The following is a 16,755-nucleotide window of genomic DNA, read 5'->3' on the forward strand; positions in this document are numbered from 1 at the left end:
CTCATCCTCTGTCACCTAAAACTTAATTTGATGAAATGCTGAGCATTGCCCCAAATTACAGAGACCAGTAGGAATAGCTCAGTATATGTCTTTTTACCAGTTCTCTGCAAGTGACAATTATGTCTCCAGCTTTGGTGAATGGAAGTTTTTCAGCTTTGTGTAATCCAGGGCCTCTCAAGTGAGAAGCCAGGAATTCCAAAGTCAAAGGCCACAGGAGTTACATTGCAGATTTAGCCCCAAAGTTCCTAGTGCTTGTTGATGCCAACAGGCAGAAGAAAGAATGCCCACCATGTGACTATGGATTATTTAAGGCATCACTAGACATTCGTCTGCAAACTGAGGAAACAGAGTTCCACTGAAGAGCTGCAGTGGTTTGTGATTGATTTTAGTCACACTAAAATGTGTCTGGAGCAGGGGAAGAGTGAATGACTGGTAATCTCTGCCTTTGATCTAAAAACGCTTCGGCAGGAATAATAAATCAGAAATATCCTATGTCAGCTGTAAATGAGGTACATAAGTAAGAAGGAGCTCAGTCCCCACCAGCTGAATGCATCGACTGACAGTATCACTTACCTTCCCGGGCTGGTGGAATTGTAGGAGGAGGAGGGGGTGTGGGTGGCTCTGTCGGGGCTTCTGTTGGTTTTAAGGCTAGAATTTAAACCAATAATTAGAAAACCACAACAAGTGCATATTTCATATCACAGAAAATAAATCTTAAGAGCCATCTAAGCCCTCGACAACAAATTAAGTCTCCCTGGCACTGATGCTGGGAATTCTATTTCATCCAAATTTGGTACCATTGGCAGACACTCAGTATTGACTGCAGCAGGAACTGAAGCCCAGAATCAGAGGGAGAATGGGCAAAGGTCACTAATGCAACACATATTCACCCTCTCACAGTCTGCTAGAGCCAGCTCCCTTTTTGAGGTCTTTTTCCTTATTACACCAAGCCTAACAGGGGCAACACAGGATTGCTGCAGATAAAGGTACTGAGCCGACCACAGACCCCACCTCAAGGACCTGCCATCACCTCACTATTGCTGTTCGCAAGGAGAAGTGGTCACGCAGGAGTCACTTCAGCGTCCCACACCCAGAGCATCCTATTCTGAAGCCTTACGGAGACTCCCCAGATTACCCAAGCACTTACTAGTACGTTCTTTGACTGAGACACCTGGTCCCTCAAGGTTTGGTGTCTGCACAAAGACAGTGACTCCATAATCAGTTTCTGGTGACAGGTCAGTGAAGCAGTGACTGGTTTCTGATCCACGCACTGTGATTTCCTGTCCTCTGGTTCCTGGTTAGGACAATAGTTATATTTAAAGGCATGTTGATGCATCATTTTTTTTTTAATAAGCAAAATAACATCTTTACTAAAGTTTAAAATGTGACTACTATGTGCTCCAGGTATTTTTTTTGCACACATACCATCTGCGGGGCTTAGTTTTAGTCTGTAGGAAGTGGCTGCTCGGTGAGCCAACCATCTGACACAGAATGTATCCCACCCGACTTGGTAAGTTTTCAGATCCGTCACATTCAAATACACTAAAAAAAAAAAAAAAAGGGCAGGAAGAAATAGACTTACTTCCTAAACAAAGACAAAAAGCAAACTTTTAATCCTAGCACATTTTTTAAACTTTCATTGTGGCTGAAAAATGTAATGCCTAAAGTCTCACATTGTTCACACTGTTTCCTTATTAAGAAATATACATGAAACAAACATGAGAATATGGTACAGTCAAAATGGATCTCCCTTTTTATCACTGATTTTCAAGAGAAGCAAATTCCACATCAGTTCCAGACCACCAGAATAAAGCAAATATTGGTTCAATAAACAAGTGACATGAATATTTTGACTTTCCAGAGCATACAAAAGTTATGTTTACACTATACCATACTATATTGTGTGAAGTAGCTTTTTGTATGGAGAAGGCAATGGCCACCCACTCCAGTACTCTTGCCTGGAAAATCTCATGGACGGAGGAGGCTGGTAGGCTGCAGTCTATGGGGTCACTGAGTTGGACACGACTGAGCGACTTCACTTTCACTTTTCACTTTCATGTATTGGAGAAGGAAATGGCAATGCACTCCAGTGTTCTTGCCTGGAGAATCCCAGGGACAGGGGAGCCTGGTGGGCTGCCGTCTATGGGGTTGTGCAGAGTCAGACACAACTGAAGCGACTCAGCAACAGCAGCAGCAGCTTTTTGTATAAAAAAAGTAATGTTCAAACAAAAAAAAAAAGTAATGTTCATACCTTCATTAAAAATACTTGATTGCTAAAAATGTTAACCATCATCTGAGCCTTCAGCTAATTGTAATCTTTTTTGCAATAGTAACACCAAAGATCACTGATCTCAGATCACCATAACAAACATAATAATGAGAAAGGTTGAAATATTTCAAGAACTACCAAATGTGACACAGAGACATGAAGTGAGCAAATGCTGATGGAAAAATGGCACCAGTAGACTTGTTCCATGCCAGGTTGCCACAAAACTTCAATTTATAGAAAATGCAGCATCTGCAAAGTGCAATAAAGCCAAGGGCAATAAAACGAGGTCTGTCTGTAGCCCCTCTCAACACAATGAATGTCCAAGATCTCATGAAAAATAACGAGAATTTTTTCTGAAATTCTATCTGCTAAGTTCTTTAATAGTCACTGAAGCATTTGATGATAACAAAATCTATCTGTGGGCTGAATCAGTAACCATGACATTTACATGAAAACTTTCAACTATGCATGTGTTTACTCAGTCACTCAGTCGTGACTTTGAGACCACATGGGCTATAGTCGACCAGGCTCCTCTGTCCATGGAATTTCCCAAGCAACGATACTGGAATGCATTGCCTTTTCCTACTCCAGGGGATCTTCCCAACCCAGGGACTGAACTGCGTCTCTTCCATCTCCTGCCTTGCCAGGTGAATTCTTTACCACTGAACCAACTGGGAAGTCCGCGTTTAACATCAAATGTCAGGAAAAACCACATAGTTCTCAACTCTATGATCTTACATATTATTCATGGATGAAATAACAATTCCAAAATTTTTATCTTTCAAATTTTTAAATGTATTTTATATGAAATAAACATATCTCAACACACACTTTTTGTAATTTTGATTATATGGCCTAAGTATTTGTTTAGCTGGACACAAAAGGGTTACCTACTCAATGCTGAGGAAACATGCATATGTTAAGAAAGAAAATTAAAACAGACTGGCCTGATCAGTTATACTACACTTTTTCTTACAACCACAGAAAGCTATGTGACTCACATGTAGTGCCTTGGTCGGTCAGAGGAACACTGAGTCCAGAATCATACTGAGCATAGACATTCACATCATAGGTGGTGCTGGGGTTGAGATTGTGTAATGTGTATGATGTCATTTCTCCAACAAAGACTTCCATGGGCTCATTGGAACCTTTTATTACAATCACAAAAATACAGAGAAATATGTTATCCCTAGTCTCAATTTTTTCTTAAAATCAAATGACTTAAACGATAGTATGAACACTATTGATTTCATAGCCCTTATGCACTTGCTCCCTGTAATACATGCCACTTTATATGGTGAATACAAAACTGTAGGCAGACACAATCCTTTTCTTGTTATTCTCAAAGCGTTGCACAATACCTAGCATGTGTGCTAATGAATGCAGCATGTGTGCAATTAATGTTCCTTTAAAGAATAAATCATCACACAGCCAACTACTCTAGACTGTCAAGCTTCTTCTCTAACGTCTCATTTTGCCAGCATAGTACTCTGTATACACTAGGTACTCAATTAACATTTTTCTGTTGTGGAGATGATTTTAAAACATCTGTCTTACATCCCATTCCTCCACTTTGAAGTTCTCTCTTTGTTTCTTGCACAGCTCACTGACACTTGCCTTCTCTCCTTTTCCTTTTTCTGGTTCACACCCTTCCTGGGTACATGGAAGATACCTCAGCAAATTTAGGACAAAGAGTATATTTCTTCCATTTTGCTAAACATATAGATAGAACATGGAAACAAAGATGGCAAATAATTTAATAGAGAGGACATCCATTTAGTTGAAAGTGTCAGTGGGAAGTTGAAAAGCAAGCCTGTTGTGAATAAACTAAAATGCACATGCCGCAAATGAAATAATACCTTGACAGAATGGGAAAAATACAGAAATACAGTTTATATTAATTAAGCACCCATTATTTCACAAGCATAATAACATATAGGTTGTCTGAACACAATTTCAATTTGTGGAATTTCATGAACCAGATCAGATATCTTAGTCATGCAAATTAATGGGAATAACATCTAAACCCATAGTAACAATGATACTTTAAACCACTGGCTTAAATACTATTTCCAGAAATGTTACCTTTGGTAGGAGAGAACTTGATGTGATAACTGAACTATCAGGAGAATCTAATCATGGAGGATGCAATTAAAAACACCCTCATACACAAATAACCCTCTATGCATTTCTAAGATAGCAAAGGTGTTTCCTTACCCACTGGCTTATACACAATTTTATATCCAAGAACAGGAGAGGGTGAAGGATCCCAGGACACCCTGAATCTGGTATACCATTCATCAGAGATGTGTATGTTCTGAGGAGGAAGTAATCCCACTGAAAACAAATATTGGCACACATTACTGACCTTTTATTGACAAACAAGGACTAACAAACATTAAGCATAGAACTTAATGAGTATTGGCCATGAATATCGGCAATGCAGCCCCATGAGAGCATATTAATAATATCTCATAATGTTCTGATTCAAAAACCAATTAATAAGCACTGAAATGTTCAACAGAAAGCTTGGAAATTTTTCAAATTCAGATAGCAAATCAAACAGACTCAGGAAGTGGTGATTTCCAGAACCAGTATGTTATATGATGCAGAATCATAGAGACTAAAATATATCTCATACCAGTTTTTGAATGTTATAGATCAAAGATTGTTAGAGAAAAAAAAAAAAGCAATTTTGAGACTGTCTAGCCCAACCATCTGGAGAAGGCAATGGCAACCCACTCCAGTACTCTTGCCTAGAAAATCCCATGGACAGAGGAGCCTGGTAGGCTGCAGTCCATAGGGTCACAAAGAGTCGGAAACAACTGAGCGACTTCACTTTCACTTTTCACTTTCATGTACTGGAGAAGGAAATGGCAACCCACTCCAGTGTTCTTGCCTGGAGAATCCCAGGGATGGCGGAGCCTGATGGGCTGCCATCTATGGGGTCTCACAGAGTTGGACACGACTGAAGTGACTTAGCAGCAGCAGCAGCAGCCCAACCATCTTATCACAAAAATAAACTATGGTTCGTCCAAGATTACACAGCTAGCTACTGACTAAAACAAGGTTCTTTCCCAACACTGTTATAACCTCTACCAGCAAGACCTAGAGAAAATCCTCGGGCTTCCAGAGCTCAGGCTAACTCCATTCCCAGTAAGAGCAATGCTGTGAAATAGCATGATAGTCAGCCACTGAGTTATTATGCATAGCATTACACACATAAGGACTTCAACTTTAAAAACTGTTTTAATAACAGAAACCAGAAGTGGCTTTGGCCCGTCCTAGAAAACTCAAGATCTAGGAGATTTTTTTCATGTTCTGTGATTAAGCACAAAATTCTGAAATATGGCATTTCCTCCAGAAAAGTATCTAAATATATTCTGAAACCTCAGGGAGGGAGTGAAAATTGGGGAAATTGCTCAATTAAAATTATCTTGAGTCACTAAACGGAGTCTCTGTTGACTCAGTTCTGTAGACGACAAGTGTCAAGAAATACAAATTCTTGGCCTCCAGAGACTGAGCTGAAACACTGGTCCTGCTTTTCTCTCGGGAGCTTTCAAATGTTTCCTCTCCCAAATCCTGTAATGTTGTCAAGACTGTTTAAGCAGAGAAAGAGTCTGGGCAATTAAGCGTAGCAAGGACCCTGAAATCATGTTACTTAAGGGGATTTTTGCTGAATGAAGTGGAAAAAAAGTCTTAGCAATGTCGCCCAGTTAACAGAACCCAGCGGACTGATGGCCAGCCTGCCTCCAAGCTCAGCCAGAGACTTTCAGCTTTGGCTACACACTAGAACTTCAGCAGGTCCAGGCCACATCTAGACCGACTACGTCAGTGTCTCTGTGCTTGGTACCAAGGCATAAGCCTTTCTAAGGATCCTCAGGTCATTCCAGCTACCGAACTGGAGAACTTGTTATCTAAATCATAAGAAACTGCCACCCGTGTGGGCTAGAAAAGACAACTGAACCCTGGTAATTCTTCGTAAATGACTTAGGACCATAAAGAAAGCTGAGCGCTGAAGAAATGATGTTTTTGAACTCTGGTGTTGAAGAAGACTCTTGAGAGTCCCTTGGACTGCAAGGAGATCCAACCAGTCCATTCTGAAGGAGATCAGTCCTGAATATTCATTGGAAGGACGGATGCTGAAGCTGAAACTCCAATACTTTGGTCACCAGATGTGAAGAACTGACTCATTGGAAAAGACCCTGATGCTGGGAAAGATTGAGGGCGGGAGGAGAAGGGGACGACAGAGTATGAGATGACTGGATGTCATCACTGACTCAATGGACATAAGTTTGAGTAAACTCTGGGAGTTAGTTGGTGATGGACAGGGAAGCCTGACATGCTGTAGTCCATGGGGTCGCAATAGTCGGACATGACTGAGCAACTGAACTGAACTGAACAATAGAAAAAAATATTTTTAAAAAAACCTAACTTTGAAAAGGCAGAAGATGACTACTAATCATCTTGCTTTTTATGACAAATTCAATGGTGACATGGTATTTTTTGCTGACACTTAATTGATTAACAGCCACAGCATAACTGATAACACACAAACTGAAATATTTTTCAGTGACTAGGCAGTGGCTTTCCAAAGGATAAAGATGTCTCAGGCAAAGAAAAGTATGCAGGCTTGGGTCTCATTTTCCTTTTTCTTGTGGACCTTTAAAAAGCTAAAAACACATTCTGTTGTTATATCATTTTGACAAAATGCACTATATGATACAAATGTTGAGGCAGTATTAATATAGTATCTGAGATGCAGCTACTCAAAGAGTACCAAGTTTAAAGATTATGAAAGGCAGAAGGCATTTACCAGTTCTTCCATTTCCAGTCAAATGGGCACCATCTCCATCTTCATAAACAGGAATAACAGTAATTTTATATGGGGTATCAGGCTGCAGGGGCTGGAGAATTACATTGTTTCTTCTGCCTGGGACGGTGGTCTGCAGGGGAAGTTAAATTATGAAGTTATTACCAGCTAGAGGATTTTCAGATCAATATGTATTCCCATAAACAGCAATGTTTTCTTCCTGGTTCCTTCTTGTTGTATAGTGTTCATGGTGGGGCAAACTGTCTCCCCTGCCACCAAACAGCAAGGGGAATGGTTTTAGAGTCAGGTACCTCTCAGCTCAAATACTACATCAGCCACGTCCCTGTCCTGCGGCTCAGCCTCCCGGAAGGAAGGAAGCCTTGAGAATGAAAGGCGGCATCTCGCACACATGTGACCAAGCATCGCTGTGCCCCTCTGCTTTCTCACTCATCTCTCTGTGTCGGTTTTATGGTGCTCCTTCCACACACGCGCACCCGGTGCCCACCACAGGCCAGGTGTGACGCCTGCCATGGGAGCGCCCCAGGAAGCAAAAGCAGCCTCAGCTTCTGTCCTCAAGAGGATCAGCTTGGCTGATATTAACTAGGGGAAAAAGAGGAAATGGAAGATGCATTCAACTGCCCCCATGAAGAGGAAATGAACCAGACAGAGCTCTCAGTCTCTCTTCCAACCCTATGCTCTGCTTCTACAAACAACAGGGATCACTTAAAACAGCATGGTGAATTCCAGCATGGTGTCCCCTAAATCCAAATGGTGAAGTGGGGGGAAATTACATTTTTAGTGTGTTCAGAAAAAGACAGGAAATTGCATGCTTGTCAGTGGCAAAGCTGAATAAACACTAAAGCATGAGCCTCTCTGCTTTAGCAAACCAAGTGTGGTAATACTGCTTATCTCATCTTGAGCAGAAACTTAAAGACAGTTATGTGACTTTCTGATTAATAAAAATAGGGGCTTGAATTCGAGTTTAATATTTCAAGTTCAAGTAGATAACAAATGTTACAACATGGGGATCATGAAGGAAGAACTATCAAAGACAATTCCTGTTTTTCAGTCACTAAGCCATGTCCAACTCTTTGCTACCCCATGGACTGCAGCATGCCAGGCTTCCCTGTCCTTCACTATCTCCCGGAGTTTGCTCAAACTCATGTCCATTGAGTCAAAGAAGATACATGTGACAAAATGGCTACAAAGCACAGACTTCACTGCCTTACAATCAACATTCTGTGTTATATTCTATTAACCTACCACATCAATTAACCATTAAACTTTAAGGAAAGTAGTGAGTTCGTCCCTCTGTAATAGATAGATATACATACTGAGAACTAAGAAGAAGCTTGAAGAAACTTGAATCAAGTTCTAGAGTGACAAAATACGACACTCAAAAAGTTTAAGACTAGTATGAGAGTATTTATACTCAAAACCAAAGTGTACCCAAAAATGTTCAGTGCTGAGAAAAGACTGCTTGATTAGCCTGCTGGCTCAGGGAGAAAGAACCTGCCTGCCAGTGTAGGAGATGCATTAGGTCCCTTGACCAGGAAGATCCTCTGGAGAAGGAAATGGCAACCCGCTCCAGTATTCTTGCCTGGAGAATCCCAAGGACAGAGGAGCCTGGTGGGCTACAGTCCACGTGGTCGCAAAGAGTCACACATGACTCAGCAACTAAACAACAATGATTGAAGGGAGATATTGTGGAGAAATTATATTTAAAGCAAGGTTAAGATTTAAAGAATCACATTACCTGAATATTTGGAAAATTCCTGATAGAATAAAAATATATGCATTTATATTAGATAAGACAATCTTTCAACCTGTCTTTACAAAAGAAATGAGCCCAAAGACACTGATAGCCTGTGGTGGCGGAGAGGCCACGCTAGGCACAGACAGCCGCTCCATATCACATCAGAGAAAGTCACACAAAATGTGACCGTCTCACGAGAGACAAGAGTGCAACTGTGATCACAGGACTTCTTCAAGAGGAAAGCTGATGTTCAGCCTTCAACAGATAAGACACTACAAAATAAAATGCTCAGGTGAATGAGAATCAGACTCACATATTCATCAATCGGGTCACCAACAGTGGGAGAATAAATGATCCTGTATTGTTGAACCGGCCCGTCAGCGTGATCCCAGGCTACCGAGAGGCTGTTGGTGGTCTCCCCAAAGACTCTGAGATTTCTTGGTCCACTTCGTGGTACTAAAAACATAAATGCAACAACTAGTTTCTAGTCTGTGATCACAGTGAACGTGGGGTGTGGGGTGTGAAAGAAACGTCCCCAGGGCAGGTACCTCACCACTCTCTAGGTTGCTTACTCCCTTATGATGAAGTACACATCTATGGTTCTCATGTGAAACCAGAATAGAAAATGCTGTATTCAGAGCGATCCAGGCTTCACTTAGGCAGCCTCCAGCACCCCTCACTCCCCACCTGCGCCCACCCCGGGCCTCCCACCCTGAGTCACAAGAGAACCCGGTGGAGAACGGATTTGCTCCTCACATGTGCGGCCCTGGGCAGGGCTGGGATTCCCTTCAGCATCCGAGTAGAGCGCGACGATGTTCACAGAATAGGGAGTGTCCGGAATCAGCCGCTCCAAGTGCACCGTGTGGGTATTTCCTGGCACCACAATCTGGAGGGGAGGACATGCCAGATTCTGTCTGATGACAACCCAAACGCTTACCAAGTCCTTCATTAGTCAGCATAATAACGTTTACAATAAAAGCAGAGCCCAACACAGCAGAAGCCAACTTCTGTGCTACCTCGTGAGATATGCCCAAGCCATAGCATTCAATGCAATTTAGCCTCAGAAATCTCCTCCCCAAAAAAAGTTAGTTCATAGTGAACCCTTACTAACTTCAATTATCTCCTATTTATGTTTATTGTAAAAGATTCTCAAATACAACAGCCAGGGCTCATGACAGTTATCCAAAAGTGTCCTGAATGTTAGGTACACAAAAGAGAAGGGACCCCCCCACACACACACGCGCGCGCGCGCTGGCGGGGCAGAGGTTTTCTATTAAAATAGCAACTCCATGCAATGGGTAAGGACAAAGTTGTCTGAATATACTCCACACACACAGCCATTCTTACAGAACACAGCCATTGCTCATTTGTTTAATCTTTGTTCATCATCACTGTTTATTTTGTAAAGACTTGTAAATTAAACTAGTTTATAAGTTTACGTTCCCATAGGTATTCTGATAATGCATGCATGCTCAGTTATGTCCAACTCTTGGCTACCCCATGGACTGCAGCCCACCTAGAGCCTCTTCCCGTGGAATTTTCCGGGAAAGAATACTGAAGTGGGTTTCTCTTTCCCACTCCAGAGGATTTTCCTGACCCGGGGATCAAACCCATGTCTCTGTGTCTCCTGCACTGCCAGGTGAATTCTTTACCAACTGCACCACCTGGGAAGCCCATATTCGAGGGCAAATTAGTAATTTCTGATCTCTACTAATCTACTTTAAAAAAATAGCACAGTGCTATGAATTGAAGATAGACTGGGCAATCTGTTAAGAGCCAATGGAGGCAAACTTTAACAAAGTATTTTCTTAACAAAGACATGCATATGTTATATCAAAAGCCCATATTAACAAGGCCTAGCAATGATTTGCATTAACTACTTATATAGCTAATTTTCATTTTTAAAAGAAAATTCATTGTTGCTAACTAATCCTATAAGTAATACTTTAATTCATGAAAAGCCATCATTTAAGCATTACACGCAGGCTTGTCTATGGCTTGCATTCTCACAGGCAACCAACCAGGGCACAAACATGAGACTAAGCTTATCAAGAAAGGAAGTTTCCAGGAGACCTAGTGCCACACCAACTGATTTATCGTCCGGGGCCAGCAGCTACTACAGCTGGAGATGCAGTGAAATCTGCAGCATTCTTTTGCCAAGTTCCAAGGCATAACTTACAGATTCGGAGGGTCTTGTACCATCCTGAGGTGAGTACACAATGCGATACTGCTGAACTGGGCCAGGTGCCGAGTCCCAACGAACGTCCAGGCTGTTTGGCGTCGGATTGTACACTTGGACGTTTCTTGCCAGCCCTCTCACCACTGAGGAAAGAAAAGCCAACACATATTTCTTATGCTTGTTTATCTATGTTGAGTTTTTGTTATCACTTCTCCAGAACTTCCACTCTCCAATAGGATAAAATATTGTCCTCCTTAAACGTCTAACTATCCACACACAAAAGCAGATTAAAAAGTTTCAGATCCAAGTGTAGTCCAAGTTAGCCAACTATGTCTTCGGTCTATATGGAAGCAAAGTTGTTGCCAATAAAAACAAGCAAGTAAAAGCAACAGTACTGGGTTGGCCATAAAACGGGCTTCCCAGGTAGCTCAGTGGCAAAGAATCACGTGGGTTCCATCCCTGGGTTGGGAAGAAGATCCCCTGGCGAAGGAATGGCAAAACACTCCGGTATTCTTGCCTGGAAAATTCCATGCGCAGAGGAGCCTGGTGGGCTACAGTCCATGGGGTCACAAAGAACAGGACACGATCAGGCCACTGAGCACCATGGCCATAAAAGGACAGACAAGGAACAAGAAACTGAAAAGAAGCATCAGTTTCCCAACACAGGTGCTGGACAGAGAGATAATTTTACAGCTCTGCCTTCTAAGGGTAACCTGGCAACGTGGATGAAGCCGTCTAATTCCAAATAGCTATCTTCACCCATTCATTCCTTCTCATTCAGCAAATCGATACTGAATGTCTTCTGTGATTAAAATAAAAGGCAAAAGGAAGGAGAAAAGATACACTCAGTTCTCAGTTAACTGCTTCAACCAGGACTTAGAAAAACATTCAAATTAAATCCATGTATTAACCCCAAACTCTAGTTTAGCCAATATTATCATCTTTCCAGACCACTAATCTTTCTCCAAAAGAAGTCATCCAAACTTGCTCCCTTTCAGCCATCAGCAAGTGTATTTTTAAAGCCAAAGAAATATTTATAGGTATGCCCCAAAGCCTTTAAGCAATACTACAAAGAATTGTAAAACCACTATAAACTGGTTTCTCAAGATGTTAATGGCAAATGAAAGCACTCAGATTTTCAACGCCAAAAGGCACTTCATCAGCATACCAGAGAAATGTGCAATTAAATAATGTGATGAACAGATTTCAAAAATCGACACTGTGAAAGCCAGTTACAAAATACTGCTCCACATAAATTTATAAAGCACAAAGCAAAGTTCATGAATTTTTGCCAGTGAAACAGAATACGGACGATTATATATACATGTATAAATTCTAAAATTACCATTTCAGAAGAAGAATGCTATTATAACTTTTCTGTTTCATACACTGAAATAATAACGGTGGAATTTGGATGGTGAACTATGAGTAACTTTTATATTTTTATGCTATCATGAATTTTCCAAATATTCTTCAATGTGCCTATATGGCCTTTACATTGAAAAGCAAAGTGTATCATGAAAGAGCTACATTTTCTGCCTTCTTACTTACGTGTCCTTCCAGTATCTGATGTGCGTCCTCCGTCACCTTCAGAATAAACAGGCACCACTGTAACGGTGTATTGGGTCTCCGGCTGCAGATTCCTAAGAATGGCATAATTGGTGTTCCCAGGGATTGGTACCTAAAGATTTTAATAAAATGCAAAGCACTGATTTGAAATACTTGCAAAAGAAATAATGCTTCGAATGATACAATACTCAAAATAATAAGTCAAGACCAAATCAAGAAGCAAGTTCTGTAATACTGGGATGGAATGATGCGCCCCCAGATGAACTGTTTTAACTATTTGCGAAGACTTCTTACGCTCATCCTAGACTTTCTCCTAGAACTCCTGGGAATTATCACTTCCCTCAGCTCCAATCCTCTGTCCCCAAATCTCCCCAGTCACCCAGGCAAGTTCTACTAAATGAATATGTACTTCTTAGGCTCCAAGGTAAATTTTTAACTCTTTAGCCCTACTTTGCAATCATTTGGCTGCAGTTGAAACAAACACACATTCTTCCCTACAGGAAATAATTACCAGTTCCTCCGGGCCCCCTGCCGTGGGTGCATAGAAGAGCTTGTACTGGCGAGGATTGCCCTCGGCATGGTCCCAGCGAACATTCAAGCTGCTGGTGGAAGGGTCGTACACTCTGAGGTTCCTCACGGTATTCAAAGGTTCTGAAATGCACAGAAAGCACATCATAGCACACACAAAACACAGGTTCACTGATGTCTCCCAGGAACCCTAGAACACAGCAGGTCCCCTGTAGTAGGCACCTCATAAATATTTGTCGAAGTAGGGAATAAATGAAAGAATGTCTGTGATCATCTAATGAATGTCTGTCTCATCTCTCCAGATATATTTTGGCTCCAAGGCAGTTTTTATTTGCTTTATCCTAGAGCATAATTCCAGGGATGGGAGAGCCTGGTGGGCTGCCGTCTATGGGCTCGCACAGAGTCGGACACGACTGAAGCAACTTAGCAGCAGCAGCAGCAGCGGCAGAGAATAATACCAACCCAATGGGCATGAGTCTGAGTAAACTCCCGGAGCTGGTGATGGACAGGGAGGCCTGGCGTGCTGCAGTCCATGGGGTCGCAGAGAGTCGGACACGACTGAGCGACTGGACTGAGAGAAAAATTATAAATGTCTTTTTTCCGTGAACAGAGACAGAGAATTCCAAGGATACTAAAAGCAATTGAGATCATTATCAACGTGCATTTTAAGAGATCAGCAAAGCTCTGTGTCACCCCAGGGTTTCCAGAGAAAGATATGACTCCATTTCCACCAAGCTTATTTAAAAAGCCACAGAACTGGGTTTCTCTGGTGGCCCAGTGGCATACAATCTGCCTGCCAATGGGGGAGACACGGGTTCGAGCGCTGATCCTACACGCCAGGGAGCAATTCAACACACACATCGCAACTGCTGAGCCTGTGCTCTAGACCCCAGAAGCGGCAACTACTGAAGCTCATGAGCCCCAGAGCCTGGTGCTTCGCAACGAGAGCAGCCACCTCAGTGAGAAGCCTGAGCACAGCAATAGAGAGCAGCCCCTGCTCACAGCAACTAGAGAAAAGCCCGCACAGCGTCAAAGGCCCAGAAAAGCCAAAGTAAATAAATGAGTTAGTTTCTTGTTTTTAAAGCCACAGGATTCTGGGTTCACTTACTGGTCTTGCCTCTTCCTGTCATGCGACCACCTTCGCCGTCTGGATACAGGGAGGACACGGTGATGGTGTAAGGAGTGTCAGGCTTCAGCTTCTGCAGCAGCACACTGTTCTGCCGTCCTCCTATCGTGGTCTTGAGCGAAACAAGGGTAAGTGTCAGCCTTGTCTCTCCGTCTCACTAACCTGCTAGAGAAAGCTCTTTCTACAGGGTAGTTATAGAGAGACCTTTGCCAAGATCTGGAAACATGTCCCACAGTGAAAGTTGGAAATATATCTTAGGTATAATTTTAAATGTGAAAGATACACCTTCAATCATAAAAAGGATTTTAAGCCTTAAACCTGGTGACCTTAAGAAGATATTTCAACGTGCTAGCTGCCAGCACTGTGAAATTTCATCCAAAACATGTTTCACAGATCTCTTCCCCAAAAAAGGCATTAATCATAAGCAAGCTGCAAAGGAACTTTAAGATAGCAAAGAGCTGCACAATAGTGGAGGTGCCACACCATTCAGTATTATTCTTAACCTTTTTTACAGATGTTTCTTATTTGCTTTAGAAACACATTAAAATGATTCAGCAAAAGATCTAAAGCTTTCGGTTTTCCCCCTCAAAAACTACCCCTCTAACAGCATGAGCTGTGTAAACTACGTGACGGGACCCTCTGCCAGGCCACACTCCAGGATTCCAGCCTTGCGGTATGAAGCTTTCTCAGCGTCCTCTGATTACAGAGTCATTGCTTAAGGCCATCTCGTTATCTTGTTGAAAGGAAATTTGTATGATTTGTTAACAGTCTACCGAATTCAGATACTTATGCCAGACTAATTAAAATCGCATGAAAATGGCATGCTGCCCACCATGAGTGCATATGCCAGGGCCGGTCCAGATGTTCCCCACTTAGCACCCATCCACTCAAGTGGTGTGAGTTTCAGAGAAAACTTCAGGGAATCACTGCACTCCTCCTCCACATGGGCAAACTCAACCACTGCTGCTGCTCAGTCGCTCAGTCGTGTCCGACTTTTGCAACCCGATGGACTGTATAGCCCGCCAGGTTCCTCTGTCCATGGGGATTCTCCAAGCAATAATGCTGGAGTGGGTTCCCATGCCCTCCTCCAGGGGATCTTCCCAACCTGCAGATCAAACCCAGGTCTCCTGCACTGCAGGAGGATTCTTTACTGTCTGAGCCACGAGGGAAGCCCACAGTGGCTAATTTTAACAAATTCAGTATCTGAGATTATGAGAGAAAACTATCAACATATTTGATACTTAACAAATCTGAAAGCACGCACTTAGTAGAATTAGCCCCATGAGGAAACAGAAGAGTGTGCCTCCTTCTTAAATCCAATTCTCCAAAATAATGCTAGCATCAGTAAATCATTACTTTGATTATTTTATGAGCCAGCATTAAAAGGCAAATACCCCTAAGAATAACAGACTCTAAGGGACTGTCAGCTAATACTTTACAGACGATAAGCTGAGGACACTCCTGCTTGCAACAAACAGCTGAGGGATAGGAAAAGAGACTCGAGGCAGCAGTTCGATGATCAGTGTCACCAAGAACAGAAATGCTAAGGACAAGCTTTATCTAAATCTGGCCCAGCTCAAATGAAAGTTCTGTTTCTGCCATTAAAATATCAGTCCATTAAATGTCTTATTTTATATAAAAGCCACTTGATGACACTTGGTATTTAGTTTAGTATCATGAACTCGAAGAAATTTTTAAGCCAAATGTATCACACTCCCTAAGTCAGGTTCTACGGAAACCTCAATAGAGCAGCTCACAAGCAGCACACGTTCAGCACAATCCACTTACTGTGTGGGTTCAGAAACCTTTAACCACTGCCAGCATCTACCTCTCCTAACACCTCTAAACTGGGAACAGGTATGGACCATTTGCTGGAGCTCAGAGTCGAATGATTAAAAGTTAATAACTCATCTCTCTCTAAGGCTTTGTGAGGAAAGAGTACAGTCCCACAAAAGTCAACAAAATGCCAGACCTCACCAAAAGAAGTATTTGAAATAAATCAGAAAGCATCACTCTATCAAAATAAAAATCACACTGCTTCCTGACCCAGGGTAATGTGTGCAGTTTGGGCCACACCTTTTATAAAACAAAGTTGGAGAAGGTTCAAAGTAAGCAAAGCGAATGGACAAGGGCTCTGTTAAATAAGGGAAGGCTGGGAAGATAAAGAAGATGAAGGCCAAGTTTACAGTCCTACTGTCTTCCTCAGGAACCTCAATTCAGACCAATGCAAATGTGATAAATAGTATTATAAGTTAGGCTGAACAGGCACCCAAATCAAGAAACATCACAACTAAGACATACATCATGACATGCAAAAAACAGAAAAATCAGAATAATGGAAGATTAGCAAACTCTCTCGACACTTGATCAAGTCAGAGATGTAAGAAATGAAAATACAAATAGACTCAAAAATCTAGATATCCTCATGGATAACCCAGCCCTAACAGTTTTTAAGAAAACATGAATACACTGAGGCACAAGCCTGATGCTATGAGGCTCCATTAGGGATGAAGCC

At 42.0% G+C, this 16,755-nt stretch overlaps 1 protein-coding gene across 1 annotated transcript in view; it reads right to left on the reverse strand.

Annotated features, from left to right (window-relative positions):
- COL12A1 (collagen type XII alpha 1 chain) overlaps positions 1 to 16,755 on the reverse strand; it is a 118,180-nt gene that overhangs the window by 38,738 nt on the left and 62,687 nt on the right. The window contains exons 32-43 of the mRNA XM_068985253.1: positions 14,223 to 14,352; positions 13,098 to 13,237; positions 12,569 to 12,698; positions 11,018 to 11,160; positions 9,595 to 9,724; positions 9,152 to 9,294; positions 7,086 to 7,215; positions 4,487 to 4,606; positions 3,271 to 3,417; positions 1,426 to 1,542; positions 1,148 to 1,294; positions 574 to 648 (exon numbers count right to left, since the gene is read on the reverse strand). Coding sequence (XP_068841354.1) covers positions 574 to 648; positions 1,148 to 1,294; positions 1,426 to 1,542; positions 3,271 to 3,417; positions 4,487 to 4,606; positions 7,086 to 7,215; positions 9,152 to 9,294; positions 9,595 to 9,724; positions 11,018 to 11,160; positions 12,569 to 12,698; positions 13,098 to 13,237; positions 14,223 to 14,352 — 1,552 coding nt within the window. The remainder of the gene's footprint in view (positions 1 to 573; positions 649 to 1,147; positions 1,295 to 1,425; positions 1,543 to 3,270; positions 3,418 to 4,486; positions 4,607 to 7,085; positions 7,216 to 9,151; positions 9,295 to 9,594; positions 9,725 to 11,017; positions 11,161 to 12,568; positions 12,699 to 13,097; positions 13,238 to 14,222; positions 14,353 to 16,755) is intronic.

Source organism: Capricornis sumatraensis, chromosome 13 (genome assembly GCF_032405125.1).
Source record: "Capricornis sumatraensis isolate serow.1 chromosome 13, serow.2, whole genome shotgun sequence".
NCBI lineage: Eukaryota > Metazoa > Chordata > Mammalia > Artiodactyla > Bovidae > Capricornis > Capricornis sumatraensis.